The 15,726-nt window shown below is 46.7% G+C and overlaps 1 protein-coding gene across 1 annotated transcript in view; it reads left to right on the top strand.

Moving 5' to 3' along the window:
• The window catches only part of ankrd33ba (ankyrin repeat domain 33ba), a 23,526-nt gene extending 10,747 nt beyond the window's left edge, over positions 1–12,779 (top strand). Inside the window, exons 2-6 of the mRNA XM_064949276.1 lie at positions 7,963–8,092; positions 8,232–8,372; positions 8,554–8,695; positions 9,249–9,447; positions 9,606–12,779. Of these exons, the coding sequence (XP_064805348.1) occupies positions 7,963–8,092; positions 8,232–8,372; positions 8,554–8,695; positions 9,249–9,447; positions 9,606–10,157 (1,164 nt within the window). The 3' untranslated portion in view covers positions 10,158–12,779. The remainder of the gene's footprint in view (positions 1–7,962; positions 8,093–8,231; positions 8,373–8,553; positions 8,696–9,248; positions 9,448–9,605) is intronic.
• Positions 12,780–15,726: the final 2,947 nt, after the last annotated feature.

The raw sequence follows: 15,726 nt of genomic DNA, 5'->3' as shown, positions 1-15,726 counted from the left end.
CATGATGCCGTGCTTCGGCAGCTAGATCAGCATAGCGCAGATGTTTTCGCTCATAAGCCTCATCTACTGAGTTTTCCCAGGGTACTGTGAGCTCAATGATGAAGACCTTATTGAGTGAACAGGACCAGAGCACCATGTCAGGTCTTAGGGTGGTGGTTGCGATCTCCGGAGGAAACACAAGTTGCCGGCCAATGTCAGCTAGCATTTTCCAGTCGCGGGCCAAGCGCAGCTGGTCTCGCTCTAATGGTGTAGAGCCGCTCTTCGGTGGTTTAACCCCTTCGCGGACAAAGTTTGTCCGTAAGGAGTGTGATGCTGCTGTGGGTGGTAGGGAGTTGGTGGCAGCTCGCTTGTCCTCCAGGGGGGACGCAAGGTTTTTAAGGACTTGGTTGTGACGCCAAGTGTAGCGTCCTTGGGTGAGGCTTGTTTTACACCCTGTGAGAATGTGCCTGAGGTTGGCTGGCATGGAACAGAGGGCACAGTCCGGATCTTCACCATACCATTGGTGAAGATTAACTGGTGTTGGAAGGACGTCATATGTTGCTCTGATTGAAAAGCTCAACCGCCTCGCTTCCATGGCCCACAGAACCTTCCAGCTGAGTTTCCTCTTCTCCACACTGTCCCATCGAGTCCACTGTCCCTGTTTGGCAAGAGAGACTGCCTTGGCCCTCCTTGCAGCCTCCTCCTGATGGTGTACTTCCTGCACTACCATCTTCTGCCGCTCTGGTGCAGTGGCCTTACTCCAAGCAGCACGGCTAGTTAGCCCAAGGCCTCCTCTTCCTTGCTGAACATGACCCACAATGTCAGCATGTCTGAGGGCTGCTGTTGCCTCCTGGACTGCTTTTCCTGGCCTCCATTTGCGCCCAGTTGCCAAGGTCGGTGCGTTGTTGCTCACCACTGGGTCTCGAGATTCATTCAGTGTCATCTGGAGCCTGGTTTTTGCACACTTGAATTCCTCTGTTAGACTGGTGAGGGGCAGCTTGAGGACACCATCTCCATAGAGGCCTATGGTGGTAAGGCATCGTGGAACTCCGAACCACTTCTTTAAGTAGCCTGTGACTCCTCTTTCCATCTTCTCCACTGTTGAGATTGGAACCTCATACAGTGCTAAGGGCCACAACACCCGGGGTAGGAGACCAAACTGCAGACACCAGGCCTTTAACTTTCCAGGTAGCTGGGTGTTGTCGATGGACTGTAGGCTACTACTGATGTCTTTGTGCAGCTGTTGCACCTGGTCTTTGTCCTTTAGGCTTGCATCATACCACCTTCCAAGGCTTTTTACCGGCTGCTCAGACACTGTTGGGATTTGGTCATCTCCGATGAAGAATTTCAGGTCAGAGAGTACTCCCTTCACAATCGAGATGCTGCGTGACTTGGATGGTTTAATCTTCATACGGGCCCAGCTGATGTTCTCCTCGAGTTTTCTGAGCAGTCTCCTGGTGCATGGGACAGTGGTGGTCAATGTTGTAATGTCGTCCATGTAGGCTCTGAGTGGAGGGAGGCGGAAACCAGAGTCGACTCGCTGTCCACCAGCAACCCATTTTGAGGATCTGATGATAACCTCCATTGCCATTGTGAATGCCAACGGAGAAATGGTACATCCCGCCATTATACCTACATTCAGGCACTGCCATGAGGTGGTGAACTCTGAGGTGGTGAAGCAGAACTGCAGATCCTGGAAGTACGACTTCACCAGGTTTGTGATGGTGTCCGGTATGTGGAATAATCTGAAGGCAGACCACAGGAGTTCATGGGGCACAGAGCCAAATGCATTGGCGAGGTCGAGGAAGACTACATGGAGGTCCCTTTTCTCCACCTTGGCCATTTGGATCTGGTGCCAGATCATGCTGGAATGTTCCAAGCAGCCAGAGAACCCTGATATTCCTGCCTTCTGTACAGATGTATCGACGTACGCATTCCTTTGCAGGTACTCGGCCATCCTCTGGGCAATGACCCTAAAGAAGATTTTACCCTTGACATTCAATAAGGAGATTGGGCGGAATTGGCTGATGTTCACTGCATCCTTCTCCTTAGGGATCAGGACCCCGCCTGCCCTACGCCACACTTTGGGTATTATCTTCTTCTGCCAAGCTGTTCTCATAAGCCTCCAGAGGAACCTCAGGACATCTGGGGCGTTCTTATACACTTTGTACGGGACTCCATTTGGCCCCGGGGCTGATGCTGTTCTTGCCCGTCGAACTGTGTTTTCCACCTCTTTCCATGTCGGAGGGCTGATCTCAATATGATGTTCCGGGGGTTCAATGGGTGGGATATCTGATGGGATGGCCAGATGTTCATGTCGCTTTGAGTCAAAGTTTGTTGTTCTCAGGTGCTCCTCTAGGTTTTTCTTTGTTGTTTTTAGAGCTCCACTTTTTTCCTTTGTGAAGAGACTTTTAAGGAACTTGAAAGGATCTTTGTAGAATCGAGTTCTAGTTTGTTCTTTCTTCCTTCTGCGTTTCCGTAGGTTCTCTGCTCTACGGAGGGATGCCAACCGGGTTTTGATGTCAGCCTGAAGTGCCTCTATGCCCTCCTTTTCCACTTCCGAGGCCTTCTTCCACTGTTTCTTAAGCTGCCGCCTTTCTTGAACGAGGCGCTTGATTTCTTGTTGCCTCCTGGAAACTGGTGGGGTTGGAACCTTTCTCCCGCCTTTTGCCTCTTCCACTCCAAATCTTTCTGTCCCGTACTCATAGATGATGTCCCCCATCCTCTCCAACTTCTTCTCCACTGTGCCTCGAAGTCTCTCGAGGGTCAAGGTAAGGTCAGTATTCACTGTTTCCCACAACTTCTTGTCACTGGCGCCAGGCCACTTCACATACGGTCTGTGCCCTGGTAGTCTCCTCTCGACTGCAGGTCTGGGAGGCTGGGTGAGTTCCACTCCTGTTGTTGGTTCCACCTCAGTTGCTACTTCTGTGCTTGAGTTTATGTCCTCCATGACAGTGGTACTGATGCACTGCAAACTATGGTTTGCGTCCAGTTGCTGTGCTTCATTCGACTGATTTGATCGCTTTCGCAGAAAGTAATCAATGCGAGTTATCTGTCTCTCTTTACCCAAACACCCCTTTTTCCCCTGGTGGATCCTCAGCCCATGGTGTGATGTAACTTTCCTCCAACCACAGACACATACCTGCATCTGTTTGTGGCCCACTGTTGCAGCAGAACTTGTGACAGTTGCTGTGGTGTTCTCTTGTGCTGTGCTCTCATTACTCGTAGTCGTTTCCAGTCCAGTCGTTACCATGTTGTCAGCCAATGAGTCATCTTCCAACCACGCTCTCGCAGACTCTAGGGGTATTCTCGTATGTTGACTTTCTGTAGCTAAAGCGGGTGTTTCCAACATACTGCGAAGCATGGGAAACTACAGAAATGGGAAGCTACACCATGACTGTCCCAGTGGGGTCTATTCCCTCAGGTCAGCCGTCTCTCCGTGCCGCCACAAGGGCTTTCCCATGTTGTCAGCTGATCTTTCTCAGCAGTCACTGGACAAGTCCAGATATTCAGATTCCAAGAACACAGGATGAGATGTTACTATCCGTTGTGCAAGCACTTCCAAGAGTTAATAAACAGTGAACGTGGTGAAATTTGGGGAGCGCATCGTCAGTAGTGTACCTTTGGTTCCTAGGTACACTTCAACTATGACAGACTAAATGAGAATTTTTTTTCTCCAGAAAATCACATTGTAGGATTTTTTATTAATTTATTTGCAAATTATGGTGGAAAATAAGTATTTGGTCACCTACAAACAAGCAAGATTTCTGGCTCTCACAGACCTGTAACTTCTTCTTTAAGAAATCAACTGTGGGAGCAATTATTAGGAAATGGAAGACATACAAGACCACAGATAATCTCCCTCAATCTGGGGCTCCACGCAAGATCTCATCCCGTGGGGTCAAAATGATCACAAGAACGGTGAGGCACGCCCAATTTTTCAGTTTTTGATATGTTAAAAAGTTTGAAATATCCAATAAATGTTGTTCCACTTCATGATTGTGTCCCACTTGTTGTTGATTCTTCACAAAAAAATACAGATTTATATCTTTATGTTTGAAGCCTGAAATGTGGCAAAAGGTCGCATAGTTCAAGGGGGCCGAATACTTTTGCAAGGCACTGTATATTGTATTTGAAACTAGAGAAAAATTCAGATAGTAAATTATCTGAAAATTTCAGATAGTTTTGAAGCAGTTATGCAGAACATAGTGCTAGGGCTGGGGTCAACCTCAATCCACTACAGAACATAGTGCTAGGGCTGGGGCCAACCTCAATCCACTACAGAACATAGTGCTAGGGCTGGGGTCAACCTCAATCCACTACAGAACATAGTGCTAGGGCTGGGGTCAACCTAAATCCACTACAGAACATAGTGCTAGGGCTGGGGTCAACCTCAATCCACTACAGAACATAGTGCTAGGGCTGGGGTCAACCTAAATGCACTACAGAACATAGTGCTAGGGCTGGGGTCAACCTCAATCCACTACAGAACATAGTGCTAGGGCTGGGGCCAACCAGAACATCAATCCACTACAGAACATAGTGCTAGGGCTGGGGTCAACCTAAATCCACTACAGAACATAGTGCTAGGGCTGGGGTCAACATAGTGCTAGGGCTGGGGTCAACCTCAATCCACTACAGAACATAGTGCTAGGGCTGGTCAACCTAAATCCACTACAGAACATAGTGCTAGGGCTGGGGTCAACCTAAATCCACTACAGAACATAGTGCTAGGGCTGGGGTCAACCTAAATCCACTACAGAACATAGTGCTAGGGCTGGGGTCAACCTAAATCCACTACAGAACATAGTGCTAGGGAACTGGGGCTGGGGTCAACCTCAATCCACTACAGAACATAGTGCTAGGGCTGGGGTCAACCTAAATCCACTACAGAACATAGTGCTAGGGCTGGGGCCAACCTCAATCCACTACAGAACATAGTGCTAACCTAGATCCACTACAGAACATAGTGCTAGGGCTGGGTCAACCTAATCCACTACAGAACATAGTGCAATCCACTACAGAACATAGTGCTAGGGCTGCGAACATAGTGCTAGGGCTGGGGCCAACCTCAATCCACTACAGAACATAGTGCTAGGGCTGGGGTCAACCTAAATCCACTACAGAACAGATTAGGATTTAGGGAGGACAAACAAGTTAATCTAGCCTTAAGAATAATGGTTTAACAACAAGCCTGCACTTTTACTCTACATTTAAAAAAATAAAAACTTCAGCGCAGCTATTTTGATGGTGAGGTACAGTATGTGAAAAGGCAATTTTTCACACACACATCCATTGTCTCACTTTGAGTTTTTCCAGGAATTCCTGATTATACACCACACAAATCACTTAAGTCAAACACACACACACACACACACACACACACACACACACACACACACACACACACACACACACACACACACACACACACACACACACACACACACACACACACACACACACACACACACACACACACACACACACACACACACACACACACACACTTTCCCTCAAAGTACCTCTCAGGCTGATTATTTCAGTAGGGTTTAGCCTGCTGTTTCTGTTCTCTCTATAGGCTTGTGTGTGTGTGTGTGTGTGTGTGTGTGTGTGTGTGTGTGTGTGTGTGTGTGTGTGTGTGTGTGTGTGTGTGTGTGTGTGTGTGTGTGTGTGTGTGTGTGTGTGTGTGTGTGTGTGTGTGTGTGTGTGTGTGTGTGTGTGTGTGTGGTCATTCACACTCTACTAGCTCGAACGAAAGATAGAAAGAAAGAAAGGACAGCCAAACACGTGTTGCACAATCAGTTGAGTGGCATAGAGTAGAAGAGTTAGTTTCCCAAGCTTGTTAAAGCCACTCTGAGAGCCTGTACACACACACTACACACTTAACAGCCTATGAGTTTGAACTTTCAGCTCCCATTAACAATACTGCTAGCTTAATACACACACACACCCCTACACACACCTCCACCTACATACACACACGCACACATAGATACACATATGCTTAACCTGTTGCTTTAAACCATCACCTCTCATTAACTTTCACTGCAGGTTAATACAGGCCAGCACACACTCCATCTCAGTCAGGATTAACACTCTTAAAGGAGCTGCACTTCTCCTGGTTATCTTTTCTACTGTTGTCTAACATATCAATTTCACTAATTGACCCACTAGAAAGAATAGCCCAAGTTTGCTGTCTCTATGGTGTTGTCCTTTATGTGTTGATTTCTCTGTCTCCTCTCATCTCTCATCATCCTCCCTCTCTCCTTCCCCTCTCTCCTTCCCCTCTCTCCTTCCCCTCTCTCCTTCCCCTCTCTCCTTCCTCTCTCTGGCAGTAAAGTTGCTTGTTTTGGCTGATGAAGTGTTGACCTTCCGGAAAACACTGGGACATTTACAGGAGATTCTAAGCTGTGTACACACACACACACACACACACACACGCACACGTTGCACTGGCATTCCAAAAACACGGCACATCAGAAAAAAGAATTTTCCACAAGGATCAAAGTTCTGTTTTAATAGCAAACAAAACTTCTGTAATATTTACTGAATGATATTGGTTTTGGACCATGCATACAGGCCTTCTGTTGTCGTCTAACCTCCATGACACTGGCTCGGATATCATATGTTTCCCAGTTAGGCAACAGAACTGAACTTCTCATTCAGCCATCTTCATACATTCCATAGTGTGTGGCGGATTTTGGCTCTGTCAGCTAGATGGGCCTGTTCATCAACTAAGTTTCACTTGCAGACAGACATGGAGGCTCAAACACACACACACACACACACACACACACACACACACACACACACACACACACACACACACACACACACACACACACACACACACACACACACACACACACACACACACACACACACACACACACACACACACACACACACACAGTGGTCTTCCCGGAACAGGAATAGTCACCTTAGTGCTACAGGTAGAGAGGGTAGGAGGGAGAAACAGAGTTGTATTTAGTAGAAGACAGACAGTGAGACACTTGTTCTGAGACTAAACAGTCTCTCTCTCTCTCTCTTCCCCCTGCTCTCTCTCTCTCTCCCCACCCTCTCTCTCTCTCGCTCTTTCTCCCCACCCTCTCTCTCTCTCTCTCTCTTTCTCCCCACCCTCTCTCTCTCTCTCGCTCTTTCTCCCCACCCTCTCCCTCTCCCCATCTCTCTCTCTCCCCCCTCTCTCTCTCTCTCGCTCTCTTTCACGCTCTCGCTCTTCCCCCATCTCTCGCCCTCGCTCTCCCCCCCCTCTCTCTCTTCCCCCCGCTCTCTCTATTGCTCTCTCTCTCCCATTTTCTCACTCTCTCTCTCCCCCCCTCTCCATCTCTCTCTCTCTCCCCCCCTCTCCCCATCTCTCGTGCTCTCGCTCTTTCTCTCTCCCCCTCTCGCTCTATCTCTCTCTGTCTCCCCCATTGCTCTCTCTCTCTCACCCCCCTCTCTCTCTCTGTCTCCCTAACTCTCTCTCCCGCGCTCTCTTTCTCTCCCCATCTCTCGCTCTCTTTCACACTCTTCCCCCTCTATCTCTCTCTTTCTCTTCCCCCCTCTCTCTATCGCCTCTTTCTCCCCATCTCTCGCTCTCTCTCTCTTTCTCTCCACCCTCTCTCTCTCTCTCCATCTCTCTCTCTCTCTCTTCCCATCTTTCTCTCTCTCTCCCCGCTCTTGCACTCTCGCTATTTCTCTCTCCCCCTCTCTCTCTATCTCTCTCCCCCAACGTTCACTCTTTCTCTCCCCTCTCCATCTCTCACTCTCTCTCTCCTCTCTGTCTCCCCATCTCTCTCCCCCTCTCTCTCACTCTCTCTCCCCTTCCTCTCTATCTCTCTCCCCCATCTCTCTCTCTCTCTCTCTCTCTCAATCTTTCCCCCCATCTCTCTATCTTTCCCCCCATCTCTCTCTCTCTCTCCCATCTCTCTCTCTCTCTCCCCCCATCGCTCACTCTTTCTCTCTCTTGCTCTCCCTCAGACGGGGCTGATGGTGGCGTGTTACCAGGGTTACGTTGATGTTGTCATAGCGCTGGCCCAGTGTTCTCACCTGGATGTCAACTGGCAGGACAAGGAGGGGAACACTGCCCTCATCACCGCTGCCCAGGCAGGTAGGACACACACACACCTACACACTCACCCGCATGCGCGTACACCCACACACACTTCAAAAGGTTCATAGCCCTCTCTTTATCTCTCTCTCTTTCCCTCATTCCTCTCTCTTTCCCTCCTTTCCCTCCCTTCCTCCAGGTCACATAATGATCAGTAACTACCTGTTGAACTACTTCCCTGGTCTGGACATAGAGAGGAGGAACTGTCATGGCTTCACGGCTCTGATGAAGGCTGCTATGCAGGGCAAGGTGGAGTGTGTACGAGCCCTGATGCTAGCAGGTACTTACACAGATGGACACAAACAAATTACTTTGTTTTCACTTATATTTCAGATTTTATATAGAATTTCAATATTTAACTTCAAACAGTAACTTCTAGCATGAATAACATCTCCTACCACCAGGATGTCGTCATACATTTTTCTCCTTATGCCTTTCCTTCTCCTCCTCTCCTCTGTAAGGAGCTGACATGGAGACGAGAGACTTTGGTCGTAAGCTGACCTCCAGAGAGTGGGCGCTCTTCACGGGACGCTACGAAACTGCCTGGGCCATGACACGCCTCCTCTCCCGACCCTGTCCTTATCAACTGTGTGACGCTTACAGGTAGACTCAACTTTATGAGTATTGTTGATGAATGATGAGAATGACAATAATGATGATGGTGAGGATGATAATGATGATGATGGTGATGATGATAATAATGATGTTGATGAGGATGATAATAATGATGGTGATATTGATGAGGATGATAATAATGATGGTTATATTGATGAGGATGATAATGATGGTGATGAGGATGATAATAATGATGAGGATGATAATGATGATGGTGATGAGGATGATAATTGTGATATTGATGAGGATGATGATGATGGTGATGAGGATGATAATGATGGTGATATTGATGAGGATGTTGTTGGTGGTGGTGATGATTCTTATTATCATTATATAATGTCATCAATATAATTGAATATTGTTATATTTCCAATCGTATTATTTCCTAATCTGATATTATTGTTATGGTCCAAAGTGGCCCCAGCTGGTTTCTCTAATAGCTAATGCCCCGTAGGCTGTGTGTAGCTTGACATACTTCATAGAGTACTACCACTATTGCTAGCTAAGTCATTATATTCATGTAATTGTATAATTGTTCCAGCCCAGAGTGGCCTCAGCTGGCGTCTCTAGTATCTAAGGCCCGGGAGCCTCGAGGCTGTATGCAGCGTATATCAGACACCATACGGAACGCTCTGACATTCGCTAACATCACAGAGCCTGACGACGAAGGAGTCTTAGATCACCTAGTCACCGTGACAACAGCCCTAGGGAGCCCCTTTGTGGCGCTGGCGTGTACCACCGTGAGTTAGAAACTTCTGTTTCTTCTTCCTTCCTCTTTCAGCTTTTTCACTTTCTACTATTAAACCTTTCTCTCTGTCTTTGTCGCTCCCTCTCTCTGGCTTTATGTTCTCATTGCTCCCTCCCCCTCCTTATGTATACCTTTGTTCTTACTCTCTAGGTGTGTCCGTCAAGCCCGCCCTGCGTGGGTAAACGTCGTTACTCCGTCCCAGAGATCCTCCGACGCCAACGGGCCAAAGAACTGAAAACCCAGAACCCTGAGAGGCTCAACGACCACCGCAAACTCTTCCAGAATTCACGGGTCACACTGGTGCCTAAACCTCCAAAGGATCGGCGGTCCAGCCTCCCGCCGCAGAACAAAAGCCCCACCACGACTAACCCTAACCTGGGTACGGTGTCTGGGTCTGGGGCCGTTTCCTCGGTGGCCCTGCGTAGAGCTAGCCTGCTGCCCCTGGGTATGGTGAGACGTAGTAGTGTACGGCCAGGGCTGTCCATTCCCAAGGTGAGAATCACTAAGGCCCCAACGCCAACCTATGAACCTGAGAGAGTCCGCAGGAAGAGCAGCTTTAAAGATGGTGGGGGCAACTTCCTGCAGCTCCCAAAGTGGAGGTATAAAGAACTGAAGGAGGAGAGGAAGAGAGCGGAGGAGGCAGAGAGGAGGAGGGTGGAGGTGGCCACGAGACGGCACCTGGCTGTCGGGAAGAGGAAATGACACCACAAGAGGAAGTGATGTCACTCCACCCTTTCCTCCACTGTTGCCAGGCCAGTAGATAGTGTTCAGAGGGGTTGGATACTTGAAATGTTTGATGTTAACTTATTTTCGTATTTATTTCGCTTTCTTTGGAGTAAAAGTGACAGCGCTTTAATTTGTCATGCATTTCCTTCACAAAATCAGCAGTATTTTATTAGGGTGACTTCTGTATTACCTGGCACTTACCCAGGTTACAAACCCATATGACCTGACTGAGTACAGATACTGTTTCACTGATATATCTGACGCATCACAAATGGAAACTTTATTGCCTAAAATGATGACACAATAAGCATCGGGGAAGGGTTTGAATGGGACAAATAAGAAGGGTTACAATATTGCGTAGCCTATAAAACCATTGAGTAAGCCTACCAGCATGTCGAACTGATTTACCGCCAAAGCTAAACATAAGCTTTATTTTATAAGCAATGGCATTTGTCTGAGCAATAATAGTTGCTTTTTAGATAGGCACCATTGTATGTTTATATTGGCTTTTTGAAAGTTTTTTTAATTCTGTGAATGCATTTTGCATATAGATTGTACCTTAGAGCATTGGGCCAGTAACCGAAAGGTTGCTGGATCGAATCCCCAAGCTGACAAGGTAAAAACCTGTCGTTCTGCAACCTGAGCAAGGCAGTTAACCCACTGTTCCCCGGGCGCCGAAGACGTGGATGTGGATTATGGCAGCACCTCCACACCTCTCTGATTCAGAGGGGTTGGGTTAAATGCGGAAGACATTTCAGTTGAATGCATTCAGCTGTACACCTGACTAGGTGTCCCCTTTCATCAGGTCTTTTCAATAAGAAATAAAGGTGGCTTTTTTATCCATTTTTATTTTCTACTAAAGTAGACATATTAAGAGAATGTGAATGAAATGGTTTTCAATGTCTCAAAGAAATATCCCAACACTACACTGTTGTGATGTGACACTTAAGGGCTCGAGTCAGTCCGTAACGCTGAAAGCATTACGGATTATGCGATAGACATTTTAAGGTCATTTCCGATTGAGCCGACATATGCAGTGTTTACCGTGAATGCAGCCGCTGCTAATAAGAGAACATTGCTTTTGCATCACTTCCATGACACAGATTGAATAGAGCGCATTATCTAGCATGTGGGGGGGAAACTGGAACAATATCCTGAAATGTTTGCATGTTATGAATGAGATCTACATATTGCTACACTGACCTCAGATCAGAGTGCTTAATACAAACGTGTACTTCGATAACAATAAGACAGAACAGAGGTCATAAGAGTAAGGAACTATTCCATGCAACTTGGTTCAGACATTTAATAGAAACTAATTGATGAAAGAAAATAGCTGGAGGTATGAACAAAAACAGCAACTGGAAAGCACTGACATTATATTATTATGGTAGGGATTGAAGAGAAGATCATTTCACGGTAATAACCCCAAGGACAGGACAGGAAGCTTTAAGTACAATCTTCAAGTGTGTCTAATAGCCATGGTGATCAGTTGCTGTGGCGTTACCAGGGGGCAGTGGTTGGCCAAATAATAATTTCTGTAAATTATTGGAGCGGGCTATGCAGGAGTGTAACACTGAAATGCTTCCCAGTGGAAGGTAATCTTAACTTGACAATGACAAAGTGCATATTTTGACTCACCCCCAGACATATCGCTAAACACTCTAGCCTCATTTTTCAACCACTCCACAAATTTCTTGTTAACAAACTATAGTTTTGGCAGGTCGGTTAGGACATCTACTTTGTGCATGACAGAAGTAATTTTTTTCAACAATTGTTTACAGACAGATTATTTCACTGTATCACAATTCCAGTGGGTCGGAAGTTTACATACACTAAGTTGACTGTGCCTTTAAACAGCTTGGAAAATTCCAGAAAATGATGTCATGGCTTTAGAAGCATCTGATAGGCTAATTGACATCATTTGAGTAAATTGGAGGTGTTCCTGTGGATGTATTTCAAGGCCTACCTTCAAACTCAGTGCCTCTTTGCTTGACATCATTGGAAAATCAAAAGAAATCAGCCAAGACCTCAGCAAAAAGAATTGTAGACAAGTCTGGTTCAGCCTTGGGAGCCATTTCCAAATGCCTGAAGTTACCACGTTCATCTGTACAAACAATAGTAAGCAAGTATAAACACCATGGGACCACGCAGCCGTCATACCGCTCAGGAAGGAGACGCCTTCTGTCTCCTAGAGATGAACGTACTTTGGTGTGAAAAGTGCAAATCAATCCCAGAACAACAGCAAAGACCCGTGACATTTCACATTCTTAAAATAAAGTGGGGATCCTAACTGACCTACGACAGGGCATTTTTACTAGGATTAAATATCAGGAATTGTAAAGAACTGAGTTTGAATGTATTTCGCTAAGGTGTATGTAAACTTCCGACTTCAACTGTATTTTTAGTTGATGTGTGAACAAGTGTACACTTCTCTCAGGAACCCACACTGTTTTACAGATTCACTAAATGTTTACAACACTGTTGGTTTGTTTGTTTGAGTGGTGATGGAACCACAAGGGGACCAAAAATATCCAGGCCAAATATTCTACAGTATTCTTGTTTTATGGTGAATAAAACCCAAAGTGTTTTACAATCTCTACTGTTTGTGTGTGTTTGCATAGTTTCCTGAAAAGTACCAGGTAACAGCCAGTGGAAACAGGCATGTAAAACCCATTGTTATGAAGGGAGAGGGATAGGCTATAGACAGGCTATAGACAAAGCCTTCAGATAATATTGAGGTCACTCTTTTGAGCAGCTGCTGTCTGAGATGGTCACCTGAGATTAGAAACCCTGAGATGTGGTCAGCACTTCTGTCAGCCTGGAAAATCTCCCTCGGCAAATCCACCTCCTAACAGATTTAAAATCAGATTAGCCAAAACCCAATCCTATCCAGAGCAGGGGTAGGAAACACAAGTTGGTACACTCTGCTGAAAGACAGGGGTATTGCAGGCCACACTCATGGTATTGCAGGCTCGGTTCAATTCACTCTATGAAAGAGACATGATCACTGATTTAGGAAATTAGCATGATAAGCATTTAGAAATAAGCATAAAACCTATTTTATCTGGTATTTAGTCCTTAAGTATCAGTGCTCATGAAGGAATGAGCACTGATAGAAAAGAAGACAGTTTGTAGAATATTAGGACATAGCATCAGTATCAGAGTAGATAGAGGTCTATATCAGTAGTATTTTGTGTCGAGCTCACACGCAGTTCTGTTCACCCTATCAGATGTCAGATAGCCCTGTGTTTGTGTAAAGAAACATGCAGGCCTTGACCAACTAGGATTAGGGTTGAACCATGATGTGGCCATGAGGCTAGGGTTGAGACTAGGATTAGGGTTGAAACATGTGGCCATGAGGCTAGGGTTAGGGTTGAGACTAGGATTAGGGTTGAAACATGATGTGGCCATGAAGCTAGGGTTAGGGTTGAGACTAGGATTAGGGTTGAAACATGATGTGGCCATGAAGCTAGGGTTAGGGTTGAGACTAGGATTAGGGTTGAAACATGATGTGGCCATGAAGCTAGGGTTAGGGTTGAGACTAGGATTAGGGTTGAAACATGATGTGGCCATGAAGCTAGGGTTAGGGTTGAGACATGATGTGGCCATGAAGCTAGGGTTAGGGTTGAGACATGATGTGGCCATGAAGCTAGGGTTAGGGTTGAGACATGTGGCCATGAAGCTAGGGTTATAGACATGTGCCTTGAAGCACTAAACTCGGGTTAGGGTTGAACCGGGATATTGCCTTGAAGCTCGGGTTAGGGTTGAACCGGGATGTGGACCGCTCGGGTTATTGCCTATGAAAGCTAGGGTTAGGGTTGAACCGGGATATTGCCTTGAAGCTCGGGTTAGGGTTGAGCCGGGATATTGCCTTGAAGCTCGGGTTAGGGTTGAGCCGGGATATTGCCTTGAAGCTCGGGTTAGGGTTGAGCCGGGATATTGCCTTGAAGCTCGGGTTAGGGTTGAGCCGGGATATTGCCTTGAAGCTTAGGGTTAGGGTTGAAGCCGGGTATTGCCTTGAAACTAGGGTTGAAATATTGCCTTGAAGCTCGGGTTAGGGTTGATTGCCTTTGAAACTAGGGTTAGGGTTGAACCGGGATATTGCCTTGAAGCTCGGGTTAGGGTTGAACCAGGATATGGACACTAAGCTCGGGTTAACCGGGATATTGCCTTGAAGCCGGGTATTGCCTTGAAGCTTGGGTTAGGGTTGAGCCGGGATATTGCCTTGAAGCTCGGGTTAGGGTTGAACCGGGATATTGCCTTGAAGCTCGTTAGGGTTGAACCGGGATGTGGACCTAAGGATATTGCCTTGAAGCTGGGTTGAAACCTTGAAGGGGTTGAAAACCGGGATATTGCCTTGAAGCTAGGGTTAGGGTTGAACCGGGATATTGCCTTGAAGCTCGGGTTAGGGTTGAAACCGGGATATTGCCTTGAAGCTCGGGTTAGGGTTGAACCGGGATGTGGACACTAAGCTAGGGTTAGGGTTGAACCGGGATATTGCCTTGAAGCTCGGGTTAGGGTTGAACCGGGATATTGCCTTGAAGCTCGGGTTAGGGTTGAACCGGGATATTGCCTTGGAGCTCGGGTTAGGGTTGAACCGGGATATTGCCTTGAAGGGGTTAGGGCTGAACCGGGATATTGCCTTGATCGGGTTAGGGCTGAACCGGGATATTGCCTTGAAGCTCGGGTTAGGGCTGAACCGGGATATTGCCTTGAAGCTCGGGTTAGGGCTGAACCGGGATATTGCCTTGAAGCTCGGGTTAGGGCTGAACCGGGATATTGCCTTGAAGCTTGGGTTAGGGCAGAACCGGGATGTGGACACTAAGCTAGGGTTAGGGTTGAACCGGGATATTGCCTTGAAGCTAGGGTTAGGGTTGAACCGGGATGTGGACATAAACCTATGGTTATGGTTGAGGCAACCTGGTTGAAGCACCTCTTTTCCTGTCTTCAATTCCTAAAAATCAACCCATAGCCACTAAGCACCATATGGAGATGTGAAAGGAATGGAAAGGTATAGGGAATCTGGTTGAGGTAAAGGAGGGCAGAGAGATGGAGGGGATAGGAGAGAGAGGGAGGGGTGTTGCTTGTGTTCATGCCATGTTGTATAGATAGTATATGTAGATTGTGTTTCATACTGTAGTGCAGATAGTATTCACACCCCTTGAGTTTTTCCATATTTTGTGTTACAGCCTGAATTGAAAATGTATTAAATTTAGATCATTTTCTATCTGCACATAATGTCAAAGTTAATTACACTATATATGCAAAAGTATGTGGACACACTTTCAAAATTAGTGGATTCTGCTATTTCAGCCACACCAATTTCTGACAGGTGAATAAATTGGTGCTCACAGCCAAACAATTTCCATAGACAAACATTGTCAGTAGAATGGCCTTACTGAAGAGCTCAGTGACTTTCAACGTGGCACCGTCACAGGATGCCTCCTTTCCAACAAGTCAGTTCATCAAATGTCTGTCCTGCTAGAGCTGCCCCGGTCCACTGTAAATTCTGTTGTTGTGAAGTGGAAACGTCTAGGAGCAA

This window comes from Oncorhynchus masou, chromosome 30, assembly GCF_036934945.1.
Source record: "Oncorhynchus masou masou isolate Uvic2021 chromosome 30, UVic_Omas_1.1, whole genome shotgun sequence".
NCBI classification, from domain to species: domain Eukaryota; kingdom Metazoa; phylum Chordata; class Actinopteri; order Salmoniformes; family Salmonidae; genus Oncorhynchus; species Oncorhynchus masou.
Note: the sequence above shows the minus strand (reverse complement) of the source record. Positions and strands in the feature narration are given on the sequence as shown.